The 18,522-nt window shown below is 36.6% G+C and overlaps 1 protein-coding gene across 7 annotated transcripts; it reads right to left on the reverse strand.

Annotated features, from left to right (window-relative positions):
* Positions 1–90: 90 nt before the first annotated feature.
* On the reverse strand, positions 91–13,399 carry LOC135585935 (sucrose nonfermenting 4-like protein). 7 transcript variants are annotated; one of them, XM_065132246.1, is made up of 15 exons: positions 13,091–13,398; positions 12,817–13,018; positions 12,623–12,728; positions 11,955–12,042; positions 11,471–11,653; positions 10,422–10,529; positions 10,244–10,303; positions 8,553–8,642; positions 7,767–7,901; positions 4,997–5,141; positions 4,703–4,876; positions 3,421–3,484; positions 3,208–3,277; positions 518–635; positions 91–430 (listed from the first exon to the last, which is right to left on the reverse strand). In XM_065132246.1, exons 2-15 carry the CDS (start codon positions 12,881–12,883, stop codon positions 333–335), a joined length of 1,506 nt encoding a protein of 501 aa, XP_064988318.1. In that variant the 5' UTR covers positions 12,884–13,018; positions 13,091–13,398; the 3' UTR covers positions 91–332. The 7 variants fall into 7 exon arrangements, with proteins under 7 accessions (XP_064988318.1, XP_064988317.1, XP_064988319.1 ...); XM_065132245.1 differs by having other exon boundaries at positions 12,817–13,398; XM_065132249.1 differs by lacking the exon at positions 91–430 and adding an exon at positions 2,455–2,528 and having other exon boundaries at positions 12,817–13,399.
* Between the last annotated feature and the right edge of the window lie 5,123 nt (positions 13,400–18,522).

Consider the following 18,522-nt stretch of genomic DNA (forward strand, 5'->3'; position numbering starts at 1 on the left):
ATCACGAGAAAGTCTGACTCCAATTTATTTGACTCTAAACCATATGTTTCAGATAGTGGCTAGAGAAGAGATAGATGATGATCATCACTCTGAGGTAACACTACCCAAATCGTTATAATTAAACTACTGAAATCAAGAGAAATTTTACATTTGAAATCAAACCATCTCTTCTCATGTACAGACCTCGCTGTGGCCTTGCCTAAAGACACCAGGCTCTAAACCAACGAGGCCTATTGAATCAGGAAAGAAATCGTAAAAGAAAAAAGTGCATCTGAATACAAATAATTCCATTTCCCCTTTTTGATGCATTGGATTGAACACGCTTTGTGCCACTACGGCAAGCCGAGCAAGAACTTGAATACATCACCCAGCGAAATGATGCCTTCTACACGGTTGCTTCCAGCTTCGACAACAAAAAGGCGGCGGACACCTAAATCAATTTATACATCAATGTATATAGTATGATATCCAATAGAAAAGGTGAAATGTTATAATTTTTTGTATGATGAATCATTACCAGGATTAGCCAATTGCTCCATTACTTTCTGTAGAGAATCTGAACGAAGACACATATGGCATCTCTGCCCATTATGGGATCCTTGATGAGGATTTGCATCTTCTCTGAGTTGCAGTGCCTAAGTTTACAAAGGAAGAATGAAACTTAAAATACACTATCAACGTCAAATTTGATAGATACCTAGGTGACTGAAAAACTTTTCACAATTTTTTGACCGAATCTAACATTCTCCGATAACATGATAATTTAAATTTTTGACATGGCAATAGCATAAAATATTTCAGAGGGATTTAAGTTGATATTTACAAAAAGGAAAAATGAGATATAGGAAATAGAGGTTACTAATTCAAACGATCCCAAATTATTGTGTCCCCAATGTACCTAAACAGGCTCATTATCAAATCCCCATATCGTGAAGTCATGGTCTCTATGGACTTGTCAACTTTTGCAAGTTCCACCATGAACAGATTAATTGCCTTAGCAACAAGTAAAACTTACTAAATACTTGATGTAGCAAATGAACATAGAAGGATGAAGACAAGGGTGGATACAATGCTACAAAGAAACATACGCTGTCAGAATCAACATTAATCCCATCTTCTACGTTCTGACTAACCAAAATTCAGCAACAAGTGAAACCAGATAAACAAAGTAGACGGCAGGGATGCTACAATGGGCAATGACGCTAGGTCCAACATGTACAGATATGCATCATGTCCTTTCATCTGACAAGCGAGGTCCACAGATCTGTCATTTTAAATAACACATGCTGAAGAGTTTGCTCAATGTCACCCTTTGGTCATGGTAATGTGCGAGGATTTGGACTATGAACTTGCCAAAACAGAGGATCTCAACCCAGTTGCAGAGCATGTAGGAGGGTCGGCTATAAACCACAGAGACAACACGAGGATGGAGACCAAAGTCATTGCTTTGGCTTCATCTCTAATAGATTATAGTGGCAAAATCTAAGAACAACAACAAAAGATAATATGGGGAACTATATTGTAAAACCAATGTAATAAGGATCTGTGGCCGGGCAAGTTTATCAAAGCAATGATTAGTAGCTCTTTCTGCCTGAATTTAGGCTGCTCAAAATGCCCAAATCATCCTTCTATTTTGTTTAAAACCATAATCCATGAATTGTGATATGAAAAATGTTGTATACCATCATCCGTCTATTTTTAAACTTCTCATCCATTTTACAATGACAAGTTAAATAACAAAAGACAAAAGTAATCTCTACTTTGGTTAATTAGGAATCGGTAAGATCTACCAACATAGTGATTCATTAATTTTCTCATGTATGAATTTTTTGCTTGACCTTCTACCATCAAAAGTAAAAGGCAGATATAATATAGTAAATACAAGCACAAATAATATATCATAATATACTAATTCTACAGATCAAAAGAAACACTGCAAGAAAAAAAAGTTCAGTAACATAGGAACTCATCCAGAAACAACTAGAAAACAAATATTGAGGAATGAAGCAGAGCCCTGGGTGTACACATCAGCCAATTGCAACTCAAGTCATTACTTAAGTTGCAACAGCAGCACATTTGAGTAAAATCCTTCTTTCTTCTTCATGACAGATATTCAATATAATCTGACAGCTGATAAACATCAGATGTAATTTCTATTATTCACCAGATAATAAGATAGAAAGGATATGCTAGCTTTCCTGATTTATTAACTGAAGAGCCAACAGATAAAACTTTTTACCAATTCAAGCTTGACAATCACATCGTTATTTTTGTTTATCATTAACAACATTATTGGACAAAGAGGTTTGAACCAAGCAAGATAGTGAAAAAATTGATGGAATAGTTCTGCTCATGTGTATGGTAACACATGATATCTCCACAGCCCCTTCAGGAAATAACGAAAGTATGGATCAGTGTATTTGAACTGTCAACAATGCATGTAGTAAATGATACCTCTAGTCTTAATCAAGAATGAAAGGAATGGACTCGTGTCTGTGAACAAAATAGCCAACGATGATAACTTGCATCTGAAAATTTTAATCCACATCAACAAGCAAACCCCATATAAGTTACTCGTAGGATGCATGGGTGACACAAATAATGTCAGAAGAATCCTGCAGATTGTTCAATTTGAAAATGTACTGATGATACGTTGCAATTCAAGATCTGAGTAGTGTTGGTCAGCTGGAAATAAGAACAAAATATGAATCATACAGATTTATGACCACAATGAAACCACAAAAAAAGGGTTCTACACAATACAAAATGTCCTGAGAAGGATGGAATTCAAAAATAGGATGACCCTACATATATGAACTAAGTTGTTTAATACTCAAAAAGTCAGGCAAACATGTCTCACTGACAGGCTTCCTCCATGATGTTCCCTATACCAGCAAATTCCTTTGAGCATAATGAAACTCCAGATCATCTACTTTCCCTGAATTACATTATTCCCGTGTTGATTTATATAGAATAAAATAGGGTGTCAATAGAATTTAGATGACAAAATAAACAACAGAATCTGGATGCAAAAATGGCACTAACTACATCAAAAAAAATTAATGCACTACATCCACAGGCATTTATAGTCCACAAGTTAAAAGAACTAGAAATACAAAATCCACTGCATGAAACATCACAAGCATTCATGATGGATCATTCATAAGATAAAGAGCAAGCCAAAGTAAAGAGGTTTCAGTTTTTTACCTGGTAAATACTCACTTCATCCAGGTGAATTTGTGCATAAGCCTTGTCTTTAGCCAGAGATGTAATGTCACTGCAGTCAGAACAAAAGAAAGAAAACAAAAGAAATTGAAACATCCCACCTGTACTCAGTCAAATAGCATAGATTATTGAGGAAAGTTTGAAACAAAAATTGCAGCTGAAAGACACCACCTGTACTAAGCACAAGTATAATACCTTCTAGAGTATGCATCCAACAAACGATCATGGTCATCAACTATCGGTACTGAACTAACTTGAGCTGTATATTGAATCAATGAGTGAAATAAGATATATATACTCTATAATAAGACAAATGGATAAAGCATAAGGATTGCAGATGAATCATGCATTTTTAGAGCAGAAGAAAAGAAAAAAAAAACTATTAATTGCAGCATAGAATTACCAAATTAATCTCAAAGATGCAGCATTATAGGGATTATACTCTTTTGTGAAAATCTATAAATCCACCAAACTACAGAGTCCACCAAGGCAAAAGAACTTGAGGAAAAAAAGGTTCAAACTGGATCTCAATTTAATGAAGCTTTGGCACATCAGAACTTTAGTGACTCTTGTTGACCAAGGTTTGGACAAATCAGCATTAGAAATATAAGAAAACTCAAGTTATGAGTGTCATGTCCATTCTGGCAAAAGGCTTCTGTGATATTAACATTTGAAGAAAGAGACTCAGAAAACATTGCTCAAGGATGAACAAAATTGTTGGAAGAAAACATATCTAATTCAGATGCCACTTTAGTTGCTTCAGATCATTAAATGGACAGCATTAAGACACAAACAATAACTTCCAATTATAAAATATGGTGATTGTCGTAATTTGCTTTAACATGTATCTTGTTGGTAATGATATTTAATCTACACCCATCATTGCTCACATAGTAAAAGCAAAGAACAAAGAGAAAGTCACAGGAATTTATAGATGGCAGAAGATGATCTATAGTCGTGATCCACATGTACAAAATATACATTCTAAAAGAACTATTTGTATCAATTTTTTTATTATCTTGCAGCCTGATATGCATTGATATAGGAACATAAGTTAAACCATTCAAACAACATACATAATCCTGAAAAACAACTTGCACAGAAAGTAATCTAAAGGGTTTTTCTATGAATGTGAAGTTAAGTGCAAGGACTAAAAACAAAATTCAACCATTGCAAAAGTTAGCCTCAACCATATCTAATTTTTTTAATCAGCTCATTAGAAGAGTTAAAGAAACCAACATGGAAGGTCAAGCAGAGTTAATAGGCAAACAAAGAAAATCACGTGAAGCATGTTATAAGATCAAGAGAATGCAAGTATAAAAGTTTACAGTTGATGTTTGCATGAATAACCCTCAAAAATGCCACCTGAAGTGTATTCATGCAATTTCAAACACAATAGATCCTATTATATGGTACCACGCAGGGAAAACATGTTAGGTGTCTACATATAATTAATAAATTTGAGCCAAGATGTAACCTTGCAGTAACAATGCTAAGGCAGAGCTAAGTGATTCATTTGATCTCAACATTGTCAGGTGCTTCTTATTTGACTCAGCATTTCTTGGAACCCATGTGCCCAGAGGAGTAGTGCATATTGCTTGTTGCAATACAGGGAGTGAACTAGATGAATGTCTAAAATGCCTGCAGATACCTAAAATTTTAAAACCAAACTTGCTGAGGGAATATCAATCTCATTGCCATTAAGCTATCAACCTACTAGTTAACAAACGAGGGTAAGATGAACTGAGAATGGCAAGATAATAGGCCTTACATTTCAATATGCCTGAAAGAGATGCAAGATGAAGTAAATGTGGAAATGATTCCTCTTGTGATGGTGAATGAATTATTGGAACTGTTGCCACCTGATTTTGCACTATATTCAGTGCTACATCTTTCAATGAATCATAAGGCCCAACCTACAACATCAAAGAGATTTAGCAAATGATAGTGACTGCAACATTTACATGACAACAGTCAGCCATACTAGAGACACACGGATGGTAACTTCAAAATTAATAGGATATACAAGATCGGTAGAACACTACAATCAATTAAAAGAAATCAACATGAAGCACAAAACACCCATAAGTGGATTGGTCAATGGAAAATAAATGAATTAACCCAGCAAGTAATCAACTTAGATGTCTAAATAGATTAGATAATGAAAATCAGATATTAGTCTGGAGAAATGCATAATATAAAACCTAAACTATTGAACACCACTACATTGGTATGGTGGTTCATGAACGAATACATATCAGGAACAACACTGTGTGTACTACATGAATTATTTGTAGTGGCATCATGTTTCAAAGCCTATGATGCAGGACCATTTTAATTTATTTGACATTAGAATAAATTTTATTAGTTTAGGGTGTAATTTGCAAATGTAATGTCATCAAACTATAACGTCTTCCATTATCTTATATTAAATACCAAGATCACCAAGAAGAAGAAAAAGGAAGCCAAACAGAAGAAAAGCAAAAAGACAAACCTTAGCATTTAAAGACCTGAAGAAAAAGATGAAGGAGATAAATTAATTGATTTAATCTAAGATTCACTCCTACAGGAAAATTTATTCTTGATTGAAAAACTAGAAAAAAGGAACTTTAACAATCAAATATTTATCAACAAAGAAGATTATATGCAAAAACAAATATGAAATTGTCTTCCCCAAAGAGGGAAAGATGAAATGGTTGACAAATTTTAACTGATAGGATGTAATTTTCTTTATTGTATTTTTTATTTATTGTGTATGTTCTTATTTTTATTATATTTGGGGTCTATAAAAAGGGAAGAATAATAAGCATCAACTAATTAATGAACAAAAATATTTCTTCACAATTTTTTTTCCAATGGTGTACTTCCATTGTCTCAATGGAAGACATGGTGTAAGGCCATCCCTAGCAATCAATTCTTGGCAAGGGCAAGTGTTCTGTGAATATTTAAGAACGTTTAGTATTTGGCTAATGTAGGATAACTACTTTGATACCGATTTGATGTATGACAATTATACTGCAACATGCTAAAATATGCTGAGCTTGCACACCAGAAGCCAGCCCAAAGCCGTAGCAAACTGTACAACATTGACCCATTCCCTTCCCAGGCCCCATTTATGGCCAGAGGGCTGCACTATAGCTGAAAAGGCCAAGGGTAAACCTTGAGCTGATGGGTGTAGTCTGAAGAAGTGTTGAACTCAAATTACAACTGAAGGAGCATTGGCCAGAGTATGTTGTGGCTGGTGTGACCAAATCTGAACCTCCAAGGAAAGCAAATCCAAGGTGGCACTAATAATAAACTCAGGAAAGTTTAGGGCTAATTTGACCTAACTTAGGTGAGAATTGCATTGTTATAAAAGGCATACCAAATACACGAGGCTCCCACCAATGTGAGGTCCAGGGAGAGTCAATGTACGCAGCCTTACCTTTATATATTTAACGAGACTATCTTCGTGACTTGAACCCTGGTCTCCCAGGTCGCAAAGGAGTAACCTTATCATTATACCTGACCAAAACCAACTAAATTGGTTTTTAATCGACTGAAATCCAACAGAACATTATTCCTTTGACTGAATATAGATGACTTGCACCATCTTGGAACATGCCACATTTGTGCTATACACTAGGCATGGCCTGGCATACCATTGACACAGGCTGTCTGCATGTTATGCATAATCTTAGGGGCTTCCTCTGTAATAGAAGACCTATGTTTACTGATTTAACATGCCTTTGGAACTATGTATCATCATAACATATACATTTTCCTTATTTAGGAACATATGTCTGAACTGTTATCTTATTTATTTCCTATCTTTTTGCTGAAAAAAATCTAGGCTTCACAAGTCAAAGTAAAAAAAAAAACTACTAATAGTACTTCTGAATTCCTGTTCTTGTGTTGGCATGACAATAAAGTAGACCAAAATTTCTACAATCACAAAACAACATTGTAAAAACCTAAAAGATATGAATGTTGAAAATTTTGATCCCTTCTCAAAACTGCAATCAAAATCTAGTACCTATACATTATTATTAGATATCTATCACTACGCATCTATTGCGGGTTGTGAACATTGCTTGTCCAAATGGAATATACATCATGCTCTCAAGATGTCAAAAGCAAATGCTAAGACATTACCCTAAATTCCAGTAAAATATTTTAATTTTTAAAGTCTTTTTTTGAACATCTGATACAGTCTTAAATGTGCAAAAAGATACTTCGTAATGACCCTTAAATTTCAGCATCATTTAGAGCTTTATGCATCTTCTTTCGGACCGGTCAATGAGAGTATACTAAAAAATATATATCAGTAAAACACCATCGATGACCTTATAAATCAACTGAGATCTGTTCAAAACCTTCATGAAAAAAGTGTGCAATGAATAACATCACCTGTCACCATTATATAAAACTTATTTAACTGACTTTCTGGTGACTTTTGAAACAACCTATGGAATCACCAACTCCTTTTATATCAGAACTTACTTTTTTTCAATCAGTAAAGAAGACCAACTAGCAAGAGAAAATAACAAGAGAAAGGTTACATGGATTAGATGGTCTTTAGATTTTCTTTCATGCATAACCAGTGGCCAGCTTCGTTGTTGTTTTGCCTTTTTCCAAGCAGAAATAGTATGGGTCTCAAGCTCTTCTTCTGTCAAATTTGAACCATGACTACTGAGCTGCAAAGGGAAAAGGTTAAAGCAATACTAAAATTCAAAATTCAATAAGAAAAACAAATGGAAGAAAAAACTAGTTAAAAAAAAAGAGGTATCAAATCAATAATTCAAGTCAATGTGCAGACAAAATGTGTGAACATGTACAACATGTGCTAACAGCAAGCTTAGAATACATTGAAGAGCACAGGGACAAACCTTATCAGAGTGGCCTTGGTACCTTGGTACCTTCACTCTTTGTTTCTGGATATTTTCAGTTTGTCCAGCTTAGTGGAAGTTGTTAAGGTTGTTCATATTCCTAGAAATGTCAATAGGGAGGCCCATCTTCTACCCAAGAGGGGCCTCAACTCTTCTAGCGGCAGCATCCGAGGGAGATCACTCCCAGCCTGATCCTTTTGTAACTAGCTCTTTTGATTAATAAGTAATACTCAGTTTTTTTATTAAAAATAAATAAAGGATCCACTCAGTGAGTTCAAAGCAATCTTCGAGGATAGGCAATTCCTAGTCCATGACCACTTGCAAATAAAAAAGAATTGCATTGAAGAAAATCAATCCCATCAAGAATCCACAGCAAACCTTCAGAAAAAAACAGCACAAGGAGAAGTAATTTCACCTAGCTTTTGAATGGAAACAAAATGATTCAGATTCCACTTGTACCTCTTTCAGAATTAGTATAAAATCCAATGGACTAAGTACTCCAACAAATTCACCCTTGCAAGTATCCAGTAAAGGAGCAACAGGAATTTCCTGACAAAAATTCAAAAAGAAAAGCATACATTTTATTAGTTCAGAAACAAACAATCAATCAGCAAAATACCGCTTAAACATCCATGTACCCTTTTCATAAACAAAACTTGACATCACTAGAAACTAAGATTTGCTCAAAAAGTTATCATCTCTACAAATAGAGATCAACAATAAACAGATTCTAAGTGTACAAATGGCTCATCTATAAAAGTTTCTAAGTCTTCAAAGTAATAACAAAGTAATATACAAATGAATTAAAATACAGCAAAACCAATGACAACAGCTATCATTGGCTTGCTCCATCAATTGTTTCTGCCACTTAGGATGGTAAAGCCATCATCTTCAAATAATCCAGAAGCATTATGTTGCTTCTCATAATTTTTACATCTTCTTAAACTTCCACTCTCCTCTTGAAACCTCAAATTTTTTGGAAACAAAGATTTTCCTTAAACATGCATCAACGATGAACTTCATCAACTTATTCTTATTTTGGTGCCAAATGAGTCTCTTCTTTATACATTTCTAGAAAATCCTTGCTGAATGATTGGAGTTTCAAAAGGCATACATAGTCTCATACTAAGCTGTATTTATCATACCGCCATCCATTTTTGGCTTATTTTGGCTAGCACAATGTCCATAGTGGTTTATCTAGCTGAATTGAATTTCACTGATAACATGCCAAAACCCCTGCATGAACCGGCACAACATGGTATCATGTCATGTCAAAACCCATGAAGAAATGGGCACCCTTAACTCTGATAACTATGATACACCTATTTGGCTCAATTTTAGGCAATCCATAATAGTGCTTCCAATTCATCTAGTACAACCCTGATCAAAACACAAGTGCATGTTCTGCAACCAATCATGACCAAGAAATATTGGCAAGGTTCTAAATGTCAAGGAAGGTTCTGATATATTGTCGGCAGATGCAGCAGGCACACATTGTGTCCTGGCTGAATGAGGCCAAAGTATGGCTTGGCCATAATATAAAATTGGCAGCATCGGGACAGCATAGCACAAGATGACTTGAAAGATAACTCTGTGAGCTGGCAGGAACTTAGTCCGTCGATCATGGTACACTTTCATAAATAACAATGAAATCAACTACCAGTTGAGATGCTACATAGACCTAGCAGGCCCTCCTTGATAGCAATATATTTGTGATAATCAGAATAATATAATACAACTACTTGAACATTAATTGGTAATTAGTTGTATGAACCAATGGTTTGCAGTGCATCCCGAAGGCTTAACCTATGACACTCAAATAAAGTTATTCAAACACATACATGGTATACAGAAAATCTAGAACCAAGGTGTCAAAACTTTTTCCTAAATTAACTTTTTATTATTAGTTTAAGTTTTAACCTTCAGATGTTCCGAATTTGCCAAGGTCCTTCTAAGTTCTAACAATATATCAATGAGTATAGGATACATTACTCACAATTCTTACATTTAGCTATTGTTACTAAGTTAGTGCTTAAATTCTGGTATCGAGTCACAGACAAAATATAAGACTCAGAAAAGTAGCACTTTAGCATGAAATTTAACATTAATTTTTTATCGAAGCATTTAATCAAATCTTAGATGACAGGTACCTGTTCATACAGGATATGAAATGCTTGTTTTACTGGCAGATTAACATCAAGAGTAATGACCTGAAGAGCAATACCAATGTTGAATCAATGAGAAAAAATGCAAGTTGCGGAATTGCTAATATGCTGATAAAATATAAAGCAAGATAGCATCTTATTCACTAAGAAAAAATAATTATACCTTTCCTGAATCAGGAAGCAGATCATAAGCAGTATGGGTGGACAAAAATTCATAAATGTGATCACGAAAGTCTCCAATATCAGCCTCTACAGTCGTCAGTGTTGTCTCCTGCAGCAAAGAATCTGACAGTTAAATAGTTGATCTAATAGAAATGGTAATTCAATCAAAGATAGAGATATACTAAGTGATTCAAAGATGATTTCAGTCATTCAAGACAATAATGGGCTCAGTATGACATCATATAACATGCCAAATTTCTGTTGAGTTTTGCACATACAATCTAATCTTAACTATAGTTATGAAAGCAAACATTGGGAAAGCACAATTCAGCATACAGCATTTCTACACTGAATTTGCTGGCATGCAACTTCCAGTAGAAGTGAGCTGTGACCATTATTCATTACTATCTTATAGTCAAAAACTGTTATTGCATTGGTATATGCTCCCTACCTCCCCACCCTCCACCCGCATCTCACATCATTTGTTTTACCAGATAATGTGTCATTCAGTTTTGAGATGCAGCACACCATCTATGAAATTCTCACATGGGTGATCACAAAAAAGAGAAAAACAAAAGTGATTATTCTCTTTTTTTTACAAGTCTATCTAGAGTCAAACATTCCACACTAAGTCCATAATTACTCCACTAACATAGGGAAGGTCCTAACTCCTAACAACGGTAAGTATGCAATGAAACATAAGTAGCTACTGTTAATCAAGTCTCTTGAATTTCTATATTCATCCCCATAAATGTAACCATAATAAATCAAGGAAATAGTTAAACAATATTTTTTACATGAACAACTTAGTGATATGGCAGTAAGTATTACAAATCAATCATATGTATGTCCAGATATGTACAAAACTAAGCATATGCTTAACACAAAGATGGTGATGCATGCAAGTGCATTCCATAGAAACAAAATCTAAGTTCACATTAAAAGGAAATATGTTTGCAATTGTATGTAAAAAGAGGGGACATGAATTAACATATTGAAGCAGTATTGTACAGGTTCACCTTCATCATTATTAGATAATTGTAGACTTACCACATGTCGAAAGTTCTCATGGTCAACATCCATGTTCATTCGGTTATTGGGTGTCTCGGGGCTTAAGATGGTCTGCATACTAGGTTCTTGGGTAACAATAAGAGTGTTCACTATCCCATAATTTCCCACCATATGAGGTTGCCGCTCATCATGCCGCCATTCACCATCTACAAAGAACTTATACTGCACACAGTGTGTAACAAAGTTAATTAACTAAATGCCTGTACAAAATAACAAATAATTATAAATCCAGAGGTTAGCATATGTTCAGAATTTAAAACATGACAAAAGCACTTCAAAATACAAAATAAAGTAAAATGACACCCAAAGAAAATCAAATGGACAAGTCTGTCTAAACCTGTTGGCTTATAAATATGAAGAAAACTCATATGTACTCCAGTAAAAAAAAGCTAGGGGTGACCTCTCAGAAAGAAAGATATAACAAAAAACATCAAATTTGTAAGAAAAATAAACTCACGCTGACCTGATGAACGCCAGGTGTTAATCTGCAGATAGCTTGAAATACGGAAGGACAACCCTCCACGCGGGTCATTGGTAAATGTTCAGTCCACCTACAATGAAGATTAAAATAAATACTCTAGAGAGATAAGGATTAAATAACAACAAACGGGCCCACATTCTTCCACATTCAAAGGTCTAATTCATCATTAGCATTTCACAAGCCCAAATGTTATAATCAAACAGCAAAATTAAAATTGCCCATCCATATATGAACAAATGCACAAATGCAAGAAAGCACACATGAACCACCTGTATCACATGTAGCCCAGTCTGATTGATGAGATATGGCATGAATGTTACATTTCTATTCACCATTGACACCCATATTCTTGTACATCATATTAAGACAAAAAAAAAATCCATTTTGACAAAGGAAAATTCAGCCTTTATTAACCAAAACCAGGATGTTTTGAAAGGGAACTTGGTGTAGTTTTCCTGCACGAAAAACTGCAGGGCCCTCTGTCCTCAAGATAATTCTTTAGATTCTAGTATGTTTTAAATCATGCTTTCTCAAAAAAGATTATAAACCAGTTAGTTTTGTAATGCTTCTTCAATTCCACTTACCATGCAAATAATTAGTAAAATAAATAAACAAAAACAAAGGGAATACAAATGAAGAAATAACCACACCTTGTAAAAGAGCCAAGTAAGTAAACTCGTCTCCCGCCATAAGGCCAGACAAACCTCGTTGGTATAAGCACTCCACAAGAAACTGCAGCTGTAACCTGTGTACGGTCTGTTCCAGAAGGAAACATCAGGCCAAAACTTTCAGAAGCAATATCGAACTCAAAATGGCTGCAGAACTTATCCCACAACTTCTTAACTCAAAGATTTATCGCTCATGAAATGCCAACTTCTACTCCGATGCTTCTCCTCAACCTGAAATCTCATGGACACCGCAAAAAGTGAAACAACATTCCATCACACCAAATACCTCAAATTCAGCTTCCTAGTACGGGAGTCTCCCCAGTCTCGTAGGGAACCCCTCAATGATCACTCCCCTTGTGTCAGAAGCCGCAAAACTACCTACCAGCCATGGAGATGCAGTCTGGGTCACTAAAAATCAACTTCCGTTACCGAGAGAAAAGCCAAATTTACCCGATTAGAAAACCGCGTCTTCTAAATTTCTGCACCAATTCTAAGAAACTGAATCCCAGAGTTTAATGTGATCAAGGAACCAAGCAACGGAAGCAAAACCCTAATCTTCAGCAACAACGAGATCATAAGCCAAAAAAGGCGCTCGACGGCGAAATCAAGAAGACCTCGATCACAGAAACGGGAGATGAGGATTGGTGGAGATCGAAGATGCGTTGAATTGCTCGGAGGAGTATAGAAATGGCGGGATTGAAACGGGGAAGAAGTGGGACGAGAAGAGACAAAGAGAGTAAGAGAGAGAGAGAGAGAGAGAGAGAGAGAGAGGTTTAAGGAAAATAAAGATAATATTTCATTTCGGTGCCTTATTTATCTTATTCGAACGGAAAAATGTGTGGTTCAGATTGATACGGGCCGAGTGTCTGTTCCATCACTTGAGATCACGATCGTAATCTTCAGATCATACGGTGTGTGTTTCATCCCTTGTAGAGAGACTATGGGGGTATGAAACGATGACATATAGAGATTTCAATAGTCAATAGTTAAGACGTAAAGTAAGTCCCAGGTGGATCCGACGAATAGTGCCAATAAAATATGGATACGTTACGATCGTATGTATCGTAAGGACCTCTTATTTCATATTTGTTACGGGAAGATATCGTTAACCTCCAGATTAATTCGATATAGTCTGAACCTATGTGCGTAAGATTATCTGAAGCGCCCCTCTGAGATAAAAACATCAAGCTCGTGAGGTATTACTTATATAAAAATTAAGGTTAAGAGAGATTTTTCGACTTGATCCCTTATCCAAATTAATAACCCAAAATAGATGAGTGTAGACGCAATTAGTCAAAAAGTAATCTTCCTTTTTATTATATTGAATGTGAATCTTTATACTGATTGTAAAGGGACAAAATATTTCATAAAATATTCTACGAGGAGACAGTCTCTAATCTCCCCTAATAATCTTCATATGACCTTTTATTTACGTGAACATAAGGGGAGAGAAGGGGGGACAACCTACAATCGTCGATCTTGGACTCTTATCTACGTGGGTAGACAAATAGAGGGTGACCTTCGTTTTCATCTTTCAACCTGGATACCAAACGGAGGTCATGTGTTGGGTAACGATTAGCTAACAATGGTAAGATTGAAATGGGAAAGAAGTGAGATAAGAAGAGAGAAAGAGAGAGAGGAGACGTTTAAAGAAAATAAAGATAATATTTCATTTCTGGGTATCTTATTTATCTTATTCAAATGGGAAAGGGTGGAGTTCAAATTGATACGGGCTAAGTTGTGGGCACATTTGAGCAGATCACAACCACAATCTAAAAATCATGCGGTGTGTATTCCATCCCTTATAGAGAGACAACGAGGGTTATTCATAGTAAATTTTCTTGTAGCGACATGTAGAGATTTCAATAGTCAATGGTTGAGACATAAAGTGGGTCTTAGATGCACACCGATAATAATACCAATAAAATATAAATGCATCATAATTGTGTATATCATAAAGACCTCCTAAATGGATCAAAGTATACTATCTGATACAAAAACGATCCACATATCGATTCACATTCGAACTATTTTATATTTTTTATTTCCTATTTGTTATGGGAAGATATCGCTAACATCCTGATTAATCCGATATAGTCTGAACCTATCTGCGTAAGATTATCTGAAGTGCCTCTAAGGTAAAAATATCAAGCTCCTGAGGTATTACTTATATAAAAATCAAGAGAGATTTTTTTATTTGATCCCTTTGATGCTCAAATTAATAACCCGAAATAGATGAGTATAGACGCAATTAATCAAAAAGTGATCCCCCTTTTCATTATGTTGAAGGTGAACTTTTATACCTGATTGTAAAGGGGTAAAATATTTCATAAAATATTCTACAAGGAGATAGTCTCTAATTGCCCCTAATAATCTTTCTATGATCATTTATTCATATGAGCGACAAGGGGAGAGAGGAGGGGACAACCTACAACTGCGTACCTTGGACCTTTATCCATGTGGGCAGATAAGCAGAGGATAGCCTTCGCCTTCTTCTTCTAACTTGGATACCACATAAAGGTCACGTGTTGGATGACAATTGGCTAACAATGATATCCCTATCATTTATCCTCCCCCCTCCCTCCTCGAAGGTATGCTTCGAAGGCTCTTACAAGAGGGATTCGAAGTGCTACATCCAGTTTATTCGATACATTAAACTTATGCATCTTTGATTGGTTCTCCAATTTAATGCATTAGGTGGATGCTGATGAGGTCATGAGCGCTCCAAATTAATGACCTCTATCCCTTGACAAAGGGTCATTCCTCACCGACGGGCCCTCCTCGAGAGTAAGGGAGTTGGGAAGCCTGACCTCCATGACTCAGCATCGGGGCAGGGGGGGGGTTGGTTTCTCGACCCTCGCGCTCGACAACTCGACAGTAAAGAAAGCGAGGGTTCGGTTTCCCTACCTTCGTATCTCTTTATCATCGTTGTCTTGGTCACCTCCTTAAACCTCCAACTTTGCAAAAGAGATAGTATCACTCTTTATCGTCACCTTTTTGGCTCTCCATGGGGTCCAAAAATCCTCTCTTGGAGCTCCGCCCAATCTTGCTGTCAAGGTCATGGTCGTCAATAGTAGAAATAACCTTAACCACCTTCAGAGAGCTAGTACGGTTCAACAATAGCAGGAGGTATAACACCATGCATCGAAGAGGGATCGATTTCCCACTTGACCCTCCCTTTTCTTTGCCACCGAGCTATGAAGGTCAGGAAACCTATTTCTACCTCGAGTGGAGAAGGCTTGTTGTTGCTCGAGGTGCCTACATCAACCTATTTTTACTTGCAGTAAAGTGTATCTTTAAGTACTTGAGAATGACTAAGGATCTTTTACTAGTATATGGAGGTAGTAGCCTTAAGGTTGAAGGCTACACAGACTCAAGTTTTCAGTCTAATGTCGATGATAACAAGTCGAATTCGGGGTACGTGTACACCTTGAATGGAGGAGCAGTGTGCTGGAAGAGTTCCAAGCAAGATACTACTGCTGACTCGATCACAGAGGCGGAATACATTGCTGCATCAGATGTAGCAAAGGAGGGAGTTTGGGTGAAGAAGTTCATCACAGATTTGGGAGTCGTGGTGGGTAGCGAGGAGCCGATCTCCTTATATTGCGACAACAATGAGGCGATTGCTCAAACGAAGGAACCTAGGTCTCATCAGAAATCTAAGCATGTTCTGAGGATGTTCCACCTTATCAAAGAGATCGTAACCCGAGGAGATGTAGCAGTGGAAAGAGTTTCATCTGAAGATAACATTGCAGATCTACTGATAAAGTCGTTGTCTCAGATTGATTTTTAGTGTCACAGGGGTCTGATGGGGATCAGACACATATGTGATTGGCTTTAGGTCAAGTGGGAGATTGCTAGTCATAGGTGCCCAGCAAGCCAATCACTTGAGTGATGGCACGTGTGACTTGATACAGAATCTTTTTGCTTATTATATTTTGGCATATATCACTTTATAACTATTGCATATATATATATATATATATATATATATATATATATATATATATATATATATATATATATATATATATATATATTGTTATGTCATTGGATTTGTGCAATGGGAATCGGATCGTGATGATATCATGATAATGAGATTGATTCACCTTTAAACACATATTCTAAATAATCCCGGTCATAGGTTACTCGAGAGGGACATCGTGATAACTGGACATACTGGTGTGTTATATACCCGTCCATATGATAGATGCAGCTGGTCACATAGCTGCTCGTGTAGGGACAGTAGGGATGCAGTACAGGTGCTCATTGGAGAATGAGTTCACTGATTGATCCGCTTACGGAATGCTTGATGGTTGATAATGCCTTATTGTCAAACAGCGATTCTGTAGTCCTAGTGGTATATCTGGTCCTTAGACTTGAGACACCAAGGATGTCATGTATGAGTACTCCACTCTTTGATACCAGACTTATAGGTTTGGCTCTCCCAGATCTAGTGCAACTGGTCATTGGGAGTGGTAGTCGACCTTACGAGGGCTATTGAGTGTCGATAGAGGATCATCTACTCTCGGCGTCATGAGAGGAATATTCCATGTGTTCTTGCTCAGACAAATCCCTGGCCAGGGTCATTCGGGTTGAGAGAGAAAGAGTTCTCCGGGAGAATCTAATTAGGGCGAGACTCGAGTAGAAACCGTATGGGTCTAACAGCACCATGCTCGATATACGGTCTCTGAGATATTAGATGGATGAGAGACTATAGGTACACGGTAACTGAGGACAGACATGTCCAATGGATTAGATTCTCCTGTATCGTCTAGGGACTACGGCGTAGTGGCCTAGTACGTCCGTAGTCGATGAGTCGAGTGAATTATTACAGAGATAATAATTCACTGAGTTAGAAAGAGTTCTAACAGGTATGACTCACGGCCAGCTCGATATTGGGCCTAGAGGGTCACATACATATGTTAGGCATTACGATGAGTAGAGGTTCGGATATGAGATATCCGACGGAGCTCTTGTCTTATTAGATATCCAATAAGCCCCTGAATTATTGGATCCCATGGACGAGATCCAATAAGAGCATATTAGAGATTATTGGATAGAGATCCACTAATCTAAAAGGCTTGGGTTATTGGATGCAGATCCAATACCCACTATGGGAGGATCCATTAGGGTTTGATAGGGGACCTCTATAAATATGAGGTATTCATAGCCTCATAGTCTAGAGTCTTTGCTTTCCTCCCCTATTCTCCTCTTCCTCTCCACCTCAAAGCAGACATGGAGTTTTGAGGAGTGTCGTCATAGCCCTACTGTGTGGATTACCGTTAGAGAGGAGGACGCTTGACCTCCTTCACCCTCTCCTAAAGATCTATAAGGAAACAGGGATATACGATCTCTCTAGGTGACACAATATACTCTATACGCAGTTTTCAGTTTCACGGATTTTACACACCAATCTTCGCACGACGACGAACATCTCTTTGGGAATCGGGAATTTTGTTTTCTTGTTCTTCCGCTGCGCATGTGATGTCCCCCTCAAATATTTTCCCAACACTATGTGCTTCTGCTCTAACATTACTTATTAGGTTGAGTCTGACCTGAAATCCTTCTTTGAATATTTTTTCATCAAAATTTTTAACCCAAGGTGTTGGAAAGACTATCTTAGGTAGTTATATAGCCTCAATATTGAAGACTAACATTTTTCTGACCCAATCTTAGATGTCTTTTGGAAGGCCAACAAGATACTCAGTAGCTTATTTATCCAAGTACCTTTTGCTCTAATGACCTACATTTTTAACCCCTTAAGAATGACTTGGTTGGTGACCATGGTGAAACCATTGGTTTTAGGATGAGCTACCAAGCTAAACTTTAGTTGAACTCTATATGATTGATAGAACCCCTCGAACTTCACATTATTAAAT

Source organism: Musa acuminata, chromosome BXJ2-11, assembly GCF_036884655.1.
Source record: "Musa acuminata AAA Group cultivar baxijiao chromosome BXJ2-11, Cavendish_Baxijiao_AAA, whole genome shotgun sequence".
Taxonomy (NCBI): Eukaryota; Viridiplantae; Streptophyta; class Magnoliopsida; order Zingiberales; family Musaceae; genus Musa; species Musa acuminata.

Excerpts from the sequence above, each read along its gene's own strand:
- LOC135585935 (XM_065132246.1), bottom strand. The coding sequence starts at position 12,883 with ATGAGATTTCAGGTTGAGGAGAAGCATCGGAGTAGAAGTTGGCATTTC. Across the intron at positions 3,485-4,702 it reads CTTAGCATTGTTACTGCAAG|CTCAAGTTAGTTCAGTACCG; the intron begins GTTACATCTTGG and ends TTCAATATACAG. Across the intron at positions 636-3,207 it reads ATGAAGTGAGTATTTACCAG|GCACTGCAACTCAGAGAAGA; the intron begins GTAAAAAACTGA and ends TTGTAAACTTAG.